The 14,046-nt window shown below is 40.2% G+C and overlaps 1 protein-coding gene across 4 annotated transcripts in view; it reads left to right on the top strand.

Annotated features, from left to right (window-relative positions):
• Nucleotides 1-3,166: 3,166 nt before the first annotated feature.
• Sphkap (SPHK1 interactor, AKAP domain containing) overlaps nt 3,167-14,046 on the top strand; it is a 156,507-nt gene continuing 145,627 nt past the window's right edge. For 2 of the 4 annotated variants that reach the window (XM_052750073.1, XM_052750072.1), the window contains exon 1: nt 3,612-3,917. In XM_052750073.1, the coding sequence (XP_052606033.1) occupies nt 3,886-3,917 (32 nt within the window). In that variant the 5' untranslated portion in view covers nt 3,612-3,885. Of the gene's footprint in view, nt 3,493-3,611; nt 3,918-14,046 lie in introns of those variants that run through there. The other 2 variants (XM_052750075.1, XM_052750074.1) reach the window with 2 other exon arrangements.

The following is a 14,046-nucleotide window of genomic DNA, read 5'->3' as shown; positions in this document are numbered from 1 at the left end:
CTGAGTTGCTATGCAACTTCGTTAAAAAAAATCATTGAACATATTTGTGTTGTACATGTCCCGATTTTTTTCTGTTCTGTTTCACTGATTTTGAATTCATCCCTCCATCCCCTATATGCTTGAAATTGCTCTAATGTGATATCTTTAAGTGTTATAGACTGATTTCTATTCCATTTAATTTTTCACATACAGCTTTTCTGGTCCCCTTCCATTTCCATATACATTTAATCTTGTTGATAACCATAACATGCCTTGATGATAGGAAATATGTCAAACCTAGTATGAGTTTGAAGAGGTCTGATGAGTTTTCAATTCCTGGCACTGCGGGTGCCTGTCCCTCTCCAGAGTTTCTGATGTCTTCCTTTAGAGTCTTGTCACATTCAGGCACCAGTCTTGCATATGTTTTATTAGATATTAGTCTGAGTGTTTCTTTGTTTTGTTTTTGGGTAACTTTAAATGATATTTCAACTTCAGTGTTCACGTGGTCATTTTGAGTATGTAAGAATAGTATCTTATGTTTTTGATCTTGTATCCTGAGACTTTGTAAGCAGTTTTGAATCCTAGATTTGTTTTTTAAAAATATCAACAATATATTTTTTACTGGACATGGTGTCACATGCCTATAATCCTGGCAATCAGGAGGCTGAGGCAGGGTGGTCACAAGTTGTCAGGATATCAAGAACTACACACCAAGATTCGATACATACATACATACATACATACATTACTTTAAATATTAATTAATTAAAATCCTTTCCTGAGGATTTCCTGAATAGATAGTTATGCATGCTGTGAAGTCAGAGCAATTTGACAGAGTGTAGACAGGATGGATAAGCATGCCTTCTTTGCAGGTTTAGGGAGAAGCATGCAGGTTTTCATCACTCTGTGATGTTAGGTATGGGGGGGTTCTGGTAGACATGTTTTATCAAACCAATTCCTATTATATTCTTATTTTTTCTGAAAGTTTTTTTCAATCTAATGTGAACCTTGGATTTTGTCTTTTTTTTTTGCTTTAACTAATAGGATCATATTTTTTATGTTTTTTTCTTTCTACCTGTTAATACAGTAAATTATAGAGACCAATGCAATTTTCAAATTTAGAACTATCCTCACACCCCTAAAATAATTCCTACTTTAAGGATAAAGAGCAGTAGTTAGAAGCATACTGTTCCTCCAAAGGACCCAAGTTCACTTCCCAGTGCCCATGTCAGGTGGCTCATGGCTCACAACTGCCTATTACTCTAGCTCCAAGGGACCCAGTCCTTCTTCTAGCCTTCATGAATATGTGCACATTAAACACACACACACACACACACACACACACACACACACACACACACACACACAATTTAAAAAATATAAAATTTTTTAAAAAATAATTCTACTTGAGTCTAGATTTATAACTTGCTGAATTTCATTTATTAGTGTTTTGCTAAGGGTCTTTTTTGTCTGAATTGTTAGCCTGTAACAATTGCTAGCCTGTTTATCTTTCTCTGATTTGGGTTTCTAGACACACTAGCCTCATAAAATGAATTAGGATTCACTCTTCATATGCCTCCTAGAAGAAATTGTGCCAGGTCAGTGTTATCTTTAAATATCTGAAAGAATTCTGTAATGAAACCATTGGAGATTTCAGGTTTTTTGTTTGTTTGTTTGTTTGTTTGTTTGTTTTGTTTTGTTTTTCGAGACAGGGTTTCTCTGTTTAGCTTTGCGCCTTTCCTGGAACTCACTCTGTAGACCAGGCTGGCCTTGAACTCACAGAGATCCACCTGGCTCTGCCTCCCAAGTGAGTGCTGGGATTAAAGGCGTGTGCCACCACCGCCTGGCTTGAGATTTCAGTTTTGGGGAGGACTTTCTCTAATTAAAAATTCAATTTCCTTAATAGGTTTGGGGCTCCTCAGATCAAATGTATCTATGTTGTACCAATATTTTACATAATATAGTTTCCAAAATATATTTTCTGCAGCTACCTTAACCAACTATCATGCTGAGGACAATTTAGAAACACAGACATGTATTGTTTTTGCACTTTTGAAATCTAGAAGTCCGAAACAAAGATGTCAATCGGGCCGTGTTCCCTGTGACACACATGGAGAAGACTCCTTCCTTGACTTTTCCAGCTTATTGCCCAACATTCTTCTCCTGGGTGGCAGTGTGACTGCATCATCCACCTTCTTTGCCACAGGGTATTCCCTGGAGTCTCCTAAGATCAGTTCCACTCTATGCATGCCTGTGTACAACCCTCCCTGTCTCCCTCACAAGGTGGGGATCCCAGGTTCCTTTCTGGCCTCACCAACATCCCTGTGACTATGTCTCCAGTGATGGGCATCAAGGCTATAGCATGACCTCATTACTTCTGAACTGTGCCTCCTCTAAATTCTCTAAATCATTGCCACCAAGGTCCCACTGATGTCAAGGTAGGGAGCTATGGGCTGTAAGGAGCTAAAACTCTCCCCATCTACTCTGCCCTCATGGCACCTAGATGTTTGGTGTTGTGGCTGGTTAGGAGAACCCACTGTCGGTGCCTGTTTGTGCAAATGTCGGCTTCATGGGTGCTGTAAAGAGAGTGGGCAAGAGGAAGGACATGCTCTTCCTGGAAGGGAGGAAACTCCCGGTCCACACTTGGTCTTTCCTGTACTATATGGCTTGGGAATGACTTCAACCCTTCTAGCCCAGGACAATGAAACACAGACTTTCCCCTTAGCCTCTTGTTCTACAATTCAGAGTGGGATTTTCTCTAACATTCTGCCGTCATGAAGCAGGTATCTGTACATTTTCTTCCTGGCTGGACTGTCTCTGTCGTTTGGTTAGAGACCTCCACCACATTCCTTGCCTGTTCAGGTCCCTCGCTGGTCTCCACGCTTCTTCCAGCTTTCTGTTTTATACAGTTCATAATACGGAGAACTCTGGTTGTACTTGCAAGAGGCAAAAGGGCGCGGGGTACATTTATTCCACCTTCCCATTCCTGGAAGTCCCAGGACTTTCATTTTTAGTTTGCTTTTCAATTAAAAAGGAAAGGGCAGAATGCCCCATGCCCTCATCTTAACAGACAGTTGCTACCACCAGTGTCTTGATTCCTTCCTTCTTTAAAAAAATCAAGGCTGCTTCTGCTCATAAGCGATGCTGAGCAGACAAACAGAGCATCAGGGAAGCTTGCATTCAGGTTGTGAAAGCTACCCCTGAAAGCTGTCGCGAGTTTTGAGACCTTTTCCTGCTCCTAGGGTCTAACAGGTGAAAGGCGGCAAGTCTAATTTAAGGAAAATGAGTTAGTTGCATGAAGACGGGTGAGAATTAGAAACAGGACCGGATGCTTAAAGCAAAGCAAAGGAGCTGGGTGCACTGGCACAAGTGACCACACACCACACACGCGCCTCCTGTTCTGTTGGAGAGGGACAAGCCACACCGAGGCTTCCAGGGGGAGCGTGCACCACCAGTGGGGACCGCGAGGAAACCGAAATCGCCAGAAGTGAGCCTGTGAATGCAGCCAAGAGGGTGAGCAGCTTCAGGGCTCACACCGGGTCTTCACCCGAGAAAGCGAGGGGCGGGGAGTAGATTCGGGGCGGGCGGGGGGAGGGGAGGGGAGCCAGCGGGGAGCGACAGTGTAAGGCTCAGCAGTCAGTCGCCTGAGATGAGACCTAGGAGGGAGGCGGGAATTGAGCTGAAGGGTTGTGTCCACCCAGCAGTCTCCAAGATCTGAAGCAGACCACAGGAGGCGCCACCAGGACGTCTCTGCAGCGCTCCGTGGCCAGGGAGGAGCGAGCCTCAGTCTCTGCGGCGGGTCTCGGCCACCGCGGCTCCCGCCTGCGCGTCTCTGTCCCCGCGCAGGGCGCTCGGGCTCCCTAGCCTTCGCCTGCGCGGTCAGCTTTTCTCTACCCGCAATCAACTATGGATGTCAACTCCCTGCTTTCTGGGCAAAGGTAAGACTCGCTTCCCCATATGCCAACGCTATGTCTCTCAAACTCCGCTAGGCAGTGGAGAGACCACAGGCAAAGTGGCTTTCGATCATTATTAGTTCTGCTAGAGCGATCCATGGAGAAGTTGGGTCTGTGCTCTAGGAGAGGTGGTCATCAGCCCTCAGGGAACCTTGGTCCCTGTTAGCTACCCCAATGGGCTCCGGGCTGGGTGGGGCCCTTGTGCGGGAGCTGCACCGGGTGGAGAACAGCTAGGTGCCTGCCTCTAAGGTTGCGGGGATTGAGGTCTCCTCTGCCCGAAGAGATACCTGGGGAACTGGACTTTAAAGTGTGTGTTACCTGGAGCAGTTTCGCGCCTTGCGGTGGACTGGTTTCCTGGGTGGGGGACAGGGAGCAGGGGGATCAAGACCAAAGCCGATTAATCTCCAGTTCCATTGATCTTGACCTAGGCTAGTGTTTGGGGCTTTGGGGTGAGGTACAGTGTCGTGTAGCGTTGGGGGTAGATCTCTTCGCTCTCTCACTGACACCTGAGCCCACCTGTAATCCTGGGCAGAGACACCTCCATCCTCCTCATCAGTCCTTTAGCGTCTGTGAAGCGCTCACCAATCCCACCCTAGTCCCTGAGTCCCCTCCGCACACAGGTAAGCGCAGCCACCTGAGAGATGCAGTTAAAATGTTTTGTTGTTTGGTCTCCTCCTGTCATCCTTCCCACTGCTTCGGTTCTGCTCTCCGCCAGACCCAGCCAGAGAATTCAAGAACCTATGATTTTTGTTCTTCTCCCTCTAAATCTGTGGAATGAATTGGGGCTGTAGCTCCGGGGTGGTTCCCCTGCTGAGCAGGTAGCTTTGAGCCCTTTGTGCTCTGCCCAGCACGGAGCTGAGCATTCACAAGTCACACCTAGAGCTCCTAGCACTGTTAAATGCAACAGCCTGAGGTGTCATGCTGCCATCCATTACAGCCTCACTTTTAGTCTCCCAGGGCTCAGTGCTGATCTTGTAGGGTCTTACTTCCTATCCCCACCTCACCCCCACCCCCCAACCAACCCAACACTGAAATAAACACTTGGAACTAGGGTTCTGGTATTGCACTGAAACACAGCAAGACCCAATATTCACAGGCTAAGGCTCCCTCACACCCAGTAGCCAAGATAGGGTGGCTGAAACAGGGTTGAGTGTACAGGAGGTTAGATACTGCCTTTCAAGGGATCAGAACTTGCCATCTACAGTCTCAAGTGTTTATGCTGTGTGATAGAACCAGCCTTCCCAGTTTCACAGCCATCACCCACCTCTGTGGACTTAGCAAAGGGCTGTGAGGTTTCCACACAGTGCCTGGGGCATCTCTTAAGAGAGTCTCTAACTCTCTGACTCAAACAGGAATAAACGACCACTGAGTCTCTCTATTCTGACCTAATAATGTCTGAAAAAGCAAGCAAGTGCTGTAGGAGGGAAGATTTTAAGAGCTTAAAACATAACCAAAGCTGTTGATTTGAGGTAAACGTGTAACACGTTTTAAAAGTCAGTCTATTAGAGGATTACTGTTTACTGCCTGGAGAAATGGTCCTTAGAATTGACATGTTGAGGGCTAGAGATACAGCTCATTTATAGAGCTCTAGCTTTGCATGAATGAGGCCCTAAGTTCAGTCCTCAGTTTCTCCACCTCACTCTCCACAAGTTAAAATGATGAACTAAGTGGTCCCTGCATTCCAAAAGAGGTGCTTTTCATAACAAACCCTATACTGTCAATCCGCCTTTTCAGGCTGCCATGATGTGACTCAGTCATGACTTAATTTCCTTCAAACCCTCACATTTTCTAGAATATTAGAAATACACCATGCCAGTAATTTACTTTCTACTGTAGTATCAAAAATGGCTTTATAAAGAGTAAACTAGTTAAAGCCCCGTATCGGAATCTTTATGGCATGTCTCCAGAAACAAACCTTTCAAATCTTACCACTTACTTACCAAGGAACAACACATTTCCCCTGAGTCAGTATAATGCTCTCATCTACTGCAGCACCCTTGTTCATTCCTTTATTTTAGTGTAAAAATCACAGTTCCTCTCCCATCAGATTTCATGGGCAGCCATCAGAATTTACTTTTCACATATATGTGAAAGCAGAGCTAGACTTTGAACTGGTATCTCTATGCCCTGTATTAATTACCAGACTTGTCTACAAAAGCTTGAATTTTGAAGACCAATAATTGGATATTCTACATGAGTGTTTTTGAGAAAAATGGCAAAATGTTCAACTAATAAACAATTAGTAATGGTCAAGCACTTATTTTATAAATCTGAAACATTCTCAGTATTTAATAAAGTTAAACTAGTGATTAAATATCAGCATTTCTTTTAAGCGAGATAAAATAATTTAGACTTCTATTCAACAATGCAAAGAGAAAAAAACACGGTTTGGGAACACAGTGAGTTAATTACAGGATACTTTGTGCTACTGGCAGTTTTTACTTTCTTGGTGTTCTCACTTAAAAACAACGTAAAATGGGGCAGTAATCAAGCAATACTCTGTGATGACCGATCTCAAAATGGAATTTGAATAATAATTGGGTAACGTTAAAATGTGGGGTTTTAACAAAGCAAATGTTGACAGTTCTGTGAGTTATTATATTCTATTAACCTTATATTTGCAAAGGTTCCAATTTATTTTGACTATGAAGCTTTTGATTTTCTAGTATGTAATGAGTCGTGAAGTGTATCACAGACTTTTAAAAGTCACTGTGTATAGAAGCCAGACAGTGTCTCCAAGAACGAAATGAAGCAGTCAGGAAATCAAATAACCTCACATTAGATGTATTATAAACCCAGAATTTCATGTTCTTTTCTGGCCAGTAGTCAGGTAGAAATAAAATGATTTTAAAAACTAAGGTTTTTATTTTGGTTTGGTTATTTTTACAGCCAAAGTGTTGGGAGCATTTCTTCACTTATCTGTTTTATGAAGTTTATTTGATTTTCTAAGTCACATAACTAGAGGTTTAGGGGAAAAAAAGACATTCTCTCCCCAGTGTTTCCTATACCACACTTATTCCTGTATCATAGCTACCCTTTACGTATGTAAGTCAATGTCATTTACATGAGTAATTGTGTGCACAATCACGTTTAGATGTTATTAAGTATCATCCCATATATTAAATTATTTGATCATCACATCCTTGGGAGTTAATTATAGCAGACGTTGCTTCTACTTCCTAGCAAAAAACCCTGAAGCAAAAGAAAATTAAATAAAGCAAATATTGGATTTAGAAGTCTATATAAATAACACCTAGGACACTCCAGAGTTCTTCTGGCTTCACAGCCAGTTTTGTTGCTGTTGTTGTTTGTTTATTTTTTGTTTTTTGTTTTGTTTTGTTTCTTATATTGCCTGTGAACTCACACTTAACTAGGAGAGAAGGAAATGCTGGTGCAACTTTAAAGGTAGCATCATTCTCAGACACATGGGGGCAGCCTAAATGCAAGATGAGCCTTAAAGCAGCAAGTCTTGAAGATACCTTTTTAAAAGAAATAAACTACAAACAAAACAGTTTTCATCTACACCATAATTGAAATAAAATTTAAAGTTGAAGAGTTAATTTGCTTCATAAACATTTACATTTTTATACTGTATAGAACTATTCTTTTTGTTTTGTTGGGCTTCCTAGATTCTATCTTTTTGTTATTGTTGTTGTTTTTTATTTTTTGAGACAGGGTTTCTCTGTGTAGTTTTGGTGCCTGTCCTGGATCTCGCTCTGTAGACTAGGTTGGCCTCAAACTCAGAGATCCGCCTCACTCTGCCTCCTGAGTTCTGAGATTAAAGGCGTGGGCCACCACCGCCTGGCCCTAGATTCTATCTTGATCATACACTTTTTATATGGGTCTTTGGAGAAGAAACAAAAAGTTTGTTTTGAAAGAAATATGGATTATTGATTTCATCATTTTATTTTACCCAGCCTGAAATTTTAATTTAGCAACACATCACTCATATTGTTAGGACCAAACTCCAAATTGTATACTAAATTAAAGTCACCCATCAGTATATTTTTGGTGAGTTTTATAGGCTTTTTAAAATTCATAAAGGAGAAATGCAGGTGCATAGCTTCATTTCTAGGTCCTCCTGACAAATCAACCTGATGAAGCACTGGCCTCAACCTTTCACATGGAGGGGGAAGGGTCAGGGTCACATGCAGCTCTGAGTGTTAGGTGATTTTTTTTTTCATAGAATGCAACACTCTCTCCCCAAATCCAGCACTGAGCTGCATCCATATCCCCCAGTTCATTAAAGCCGGGATATTTCCACTCTAGAAGTAACTTCCTATAGACAGAGAAACTTGGAGTCAGGAATCCAGACAAATGTACAAGATTTGAGCTGCTGGCAGTGCATCTGTGAAATGGGCACATTATGAAGAAACAGGAATTCTCAAAGCAATTTCTAATCAAAATACCTTTATCAATACTCTTGAAGTCTACCATTAACATTTCACTGTACTGGCAACTTTTACAGGCACCTGGCCTCCATCTCTGTGCTTCTCTTGGTAAAATATGTATATATCGGGTGTTAATAATCATCCTGTGAGGCAACTCGAAGAGAACTTCTTGTCCATAAGGGGCTCTCTTGGATAACACTACTCAACTAAATGCCCTTTGACTGTGAGAGAGTTTTCTCTACATGGAATTTTAGGGAGGAATGAAGAAATGGTGGTGCATTTGATATTGGAATGTTTATGTCCTTGTCACTATTTAAGGTGTCATTGGCTCCTCCTGGATATTCTGACATATGGCGGGGGTATACTAATCATGTGGGTCCTTTTTGTTTCTAACTTTCTACAATGTTACACCTTCTATTATTCCAGTGACTGTTAATTATGTACTATGAGAATGAAGGTGTAACTCCCTTGACAGAAAAATAAATTAAGGCAAGTGAGAGAACGGAATAGTTCTGTGAGAGAGCTGAGTTTGGAAAAGGGGTTGGTTTCTCTTTAAGATAACCCCCCCCCCCCCACACACACACACACACACACTCACATACACACAGATGAAAAGAAACATGTTTATAGAAAGTGCTCCAAAAGGTTACTCCTTGGTAGTGAAGGTAGCTCAACACCTAAGAACACAGTCCTACCACCCATCAGTTATCAGTTTCCTATTTGGAAGCAAGATTTTTATGAACTATGTGACTATTTTCATCACCTGACTAAAGGAATAGTAACAGCACTTGAGAATATTGTGAGATGAGTTGAAACAGCCTTGTATGAAGACTGAGTAACACCAAGTGACTTTTAAGTGGTTATCTGGTCATCATACTTAAAACAAAACAAAACAAAAAAAACTCATAAATTTGATTGTTTTGTCTTTAACTGATTTTAGTAAGATACTCTAGATTTTTGTCTGGCTTATCTTTTTCTAATCTACATCTTCATATTTAAAGTAGTTATTGGGGATGGGTTTTTAGGACCTACCTTTTAAAACAGCATCTAATTTTCTTTAATGTAACTGTTTCACTCGTGTTCATTATTGTATATGGGGCTAGACTGAAATCTGCCATCTAGCTAGCAATTTTCTATTTGTATACGCTGTCCTCTTTTTTTTTTTAATTTACTTTTTTCTCTTCTCTGCTTTATTTGAGGTTAATTGGGAAATGTTTATAATTCCATGCTAACTCCTCTACTGATTTCCTATTTATATTTTGCAAAAGCAAAAGTTGATACACCAGAGTTTAGAATACATATCTTTAATTAATCAGAATCTACTTTCAAATTATAGTGTAGCACTTCACATCCAGTGCTAGGATTTAATTATAGATTCAAATCCTCTCCTCTGATATTTTAGCCTTTGGTTGGCATTTATTTTATTTTTTATAAATAGCATCGACACTGAACTCTTATGTTTATATTAAAGCATCATATTTTAGAATAATCAGAAACTTAAAAAATGAATTTCATTATTTTTTTCCCTTCATTTCTGAAGTTTTTGATACTTGGCTTGTATGGAGTTGGGATTTTATCTGTGTTATGTAGCTTCTCTTCAAAGATTTCCTTTAATATTTCCTGTGGAGAAGGCTTCTCAGTCATGAATGTTCTGCTCTGCTCATCTAATAAAGCTTATTTCTCTTTGACTTTCTGAAAAAAAAAATTCTTTGTAAGAATAGAGTTCAAGCTGGGCAGTGGTGGCGCATGCCTTTATGTTGCTAGAGTTTTCCTGCCTGGCCCACAGTCAGGGCAAATCTCTCTCACCCGCCAGTCCCAAGCCGCTCAAACCCGATCAAGTAAACACAGAGACTTATATTGGTTACAAACTGTATGGCCGTGGCAGGCTTCTTGCTAACTGTTCTTACAGCTTAAATTAATCCATTTTTATTAATCTATACCTTGCCACGTGGCTTGTGGCTTACCGGTACTTTACATCTTCCTTGTCCTCATGGAGGCTGGCAGTGTCTCTCTGACTCAGCCTTCCACTTCCCAGCTCTATTCTCCTCCTTGTCCCGCCTATACTTCCTGCCTGGCCACGGACCAATCAGTGATTTATTTACTGATCAATCAGCAACACATTTGACATACAGACCATCCCACAGCACCTTTATCCCAGCACTTGGGAGGCAGAGGCAGGCAGATCTCTGAGTTCCAGGACAGCCGGGTCTACACAGAGAAACCCTGTCTTGAAAAGCAACAAAACAAAAAGAATAGAATTCAAAGTTGAAAGCTATTTCGAGTCATTTTGGGGTTAGTGTGCAGAGTGAAGGGCTTCACTGTTACATTTTCTTATGTATTTTCTTTGTCTTGATCCTCCTCTTCTCCACTCCCCCAACCCCCTATGTATCTCCTGCTGGCCCACTTCCTCCATTTCCATGTCTAGGTTTTTAGGTTCCCTCTCCTTCTAAAAACCTCTTCTCTCATGATCCCCTTTCTAGTTTCATCATCTATTCCTCCTCCATACCAGTGCATGTATGTGTATGTATAAGTAAGTCTAGGGGCCACATATGACAGTGGACGTGGAGTCTTTGCCTTTCTGAATGGAGTGCACTTCATCTTAGGTAGTGACTTCTGGTGCCACTTATTTTCCTGAAAGTTTCATCATTTCCTTCGTTCTTGTGGATGAATAAAATACAACTGTTGTTTCATTTACCACCTTTTCCTTATCCGTTCTTCAGGTGGTAAACATCCAGGCTGGTTCCTGCTTCTTAGTCATTTTGAGTAGTGTAGCAAGAACAATAGAGACACAAGTGTCTAGCCAGCAGTAGAGTAGCTGCATTAGTTCTATTTTGAGCCTTTTTTTCCTTTTGAGACCCCTCCATAAGGCTTTCTAGAGTCACTATAGAAATTTACGTTTCTCCTAGCTGTGCACCAGAGTTGGCTGTTTTCCACATCTTCACTAGCATTTGCTGTATTTATTTTCTTGATGTTAGCCATTCTAACTAGGATGAGATAAACCCTCGAGATATTTTTAATCTCCATTTTTGGCAGCTAGCGATGCTGAATCTTTCTCAAATACTTATCAGCCATTTCGGTTTTGTTTTATTTTCTTCTGAAAACTCTTTGTTGAGTTTATTAGCCCATTTGTTGGTTGGAAGGTTTGTTTTTCTTGTATTGAAGCTTTGTAGGTTTTATGTATTCTAGACATTAAAAAACTATCTACTATATATGGACAATTTTTTTTTCAACTATTCTGTAAGCTGTCTGTTCATTCTGATGGTTGTTTTCTTGCCTGTGGAAAAGTTTTTAAATTTAATTTAATGTAATTTGTTTATTATTGTCATTATAATTATTTATGTGCTATTAGAGACCTTTTCAGAGAGTGCTAATCTATGCTTATCTTGATTTTTTTTCTCGGTTTCCTGCTAGCAGTTTCAACATTTTAGATCTTATATACAATTCTTATTAGTTATTTTTCATTTATATTGTTAAATAATATAGAATAAATATTAAAACAAAATAATATTAAAATAAATACTATTTTCATTTTTTATGTGTATGTAGCATAAATTCTAATTGGTCTTAATAATAAAAACCCAGAGTCAGATTTTGGGGTAAATGCTGAAAGTGAGATTGATCAGTCTAAAAGAGAAACAGGTGGAGGCTCACTCCTTTAATCCTAGCTCTAAGGAGGTGGAGACAGGAAGTGATACGGCTGGGTGGAGAGAGCGATATAAGGCAGAAGGAGGCAGGAGCTCAGTCCCTTTCAGTCTGAGGATTCGGTAGAGGGAAGAAGTCTCTCTACAGGCTGACTCCTTTACTTCTCTGATATTTCAGCATTTACCCCGATATCTGGCTGCGGATTTTTATTATTAAGACCAATTAGAATTCATGCTACATCTGTATATGTGTATATCTGAGTGGGTATATATGCACTCTGTGAATGCTTGTACCTGTGAAAGCTAGAAGAGGCTATCAGATCCCCTGGAACAAAAAAGAGGGACATAGCTTCTAGAAACCAAACCTGGGTCCTCTGCAAGAACACCTAGTGCTCTTAACCTCAGAGCCATCTCTTCAGTCCCAAAGACATACTTTGAACTGGATGAAAAATCTGAATCTAGTTTTGTGTTTCACCACATGCATATCTAGCTAGCACCATTTGTTGAGGATGCTGTGATCTTTAGAATGTGTTTTTGTTGCTTTTGTTAAAAATTAGGGATAGATGTGTTTTCCCAATAATTGTTAAAGATGTTGCCCTATTTTTAATGTGTCTTTTTAATAATTTTGTCAAAAAATATAGAGATAGTTGAATCTGTGTGGATTTATTTCTTGGTTGTCTATTCTGTTCCATTGATCTACATTTCTCGTATGGTATTAGGATTTCTACATCATTGTTATTTCTGATTAGGATTGTTTTGGCTTATGTATGTGTGGGTCCCTTGTGTCCCCTCATGAATTTTAATTTATGAATTTTTAGGCTTCTACTTTGTTCTAGTTCTCTGAAGAGTATTTTAGAATTTTATTCTTGAATCTCTAGCCCTTTTGATAATATACTATTTTCAAAATGTTAAGTGTGCCAATCAATGAGACAGGAAGGTCTTTCTGTCTTCTAGTATCTTTCAAGCTTTTTCTTCATTGTCCTAAAGCTTTTGTTTTAGAGGTCTTTTAGCTCCTTGGTTGCAGTTAGTAGATTTTATTTTTTATTTTTTTGTTTTTTGCAAGGATGTTGTGAACCTGATAATTTCCTCATTCTCTTCATGGAAAGTTTGTCACTAGTATGTAGAAAAGATACTGGTTTTGTATGTTGATATTGTATTCTGCTACTTGCTGAAAAAATTTAGCAGATTTAAGAATTCTCTTGTAGGGGGTTTGTTTGTTTGTCTTGTCTTGTTTTGTTTTTAAATGTAAGATTATATCAATTGCAAGTACAGATATTTTGACTTCTCTGTTTCCTATTTGTACCTCTTTTATTTTTATCTGGTATCATTGTTCTAGCTAACATTTAGTACTACATTGAGTAGTGAGAAAAATGAGCATCTTTGTCTTGTTTCATTTTTTCCTTATTTAGTAGAATGTTGTTTATAGGTTTGTCCTACTGTGGGATGTCATTCTGTATGCTGTGAATATGTGTTGCTCTGATTTGGTTGATAAATAAAATGCTGATTGGCCAGTAGCCAGGCAAGAAATAAAGGCGGGGCAAGCAGAAAGAAGAATTCTAGGAAGAAGAAGGGCTGAGTCAGTTGTCACCAGTCAGACACAGAGGAAGCAAGATGATAAGGCAGAACTGAGAAAAGGTACCAAGCCACAAGGCTAAACATATATAAGAATTATGGGTTAATTTAAGTGTAAGAGCTAATTAATAATAAGCTGAGCGGTTGAAGGACCAGGTGGGACACAGGAAAACTTCCAACTACATTTGGCTGCCCAATGTGGAGCAAGAGTTTCTAACTAAAACCTGAAAAAGCTTTTAAAAAAAGATTATAAAATGGAGCTAAAAACAGCTTCCTAGTTGTGTCTCTCAGGCAAGCTGTGAGCTACAGTATGGTGAGTTTGCAGCAATGTGTGGGCTTGACCTGCAGCATGGCGGGTTCCTGCTATGGTACACAGAGGCATCTCCAAGCTGCACAGTATGCTGCATGGTGGATTTAGCTCTTGCTAATACAGAAAAAAAAAAAAAGGTTTTTGGGCTACATGCTGCTGAATGGAAGTATAGACCCACTTCTTCACAGAGTGAGCAATGA

The sequence above is a fragment of the Peromyscus californicus genome, unplaced genomic scaffold (assembly GCF_007827085.1).
Source record: "Peromyscus californicus insignis strain IS unplaced genomic scaffold, ASM782708v3 Scaffold_21__1_contigs__length_65335640, whole genome shotgun sequence".
NCBI classification, from domain to species: domain Eukaryota; kingdom Metazoa; phylum Chordata; class Mammalia; order Rodentia; family Cricetidae; genus Peromyscus; species Peromyscus californicus.
This window is presented reverse-complemented; position numbering and strand designations above follow the sequence as displayed.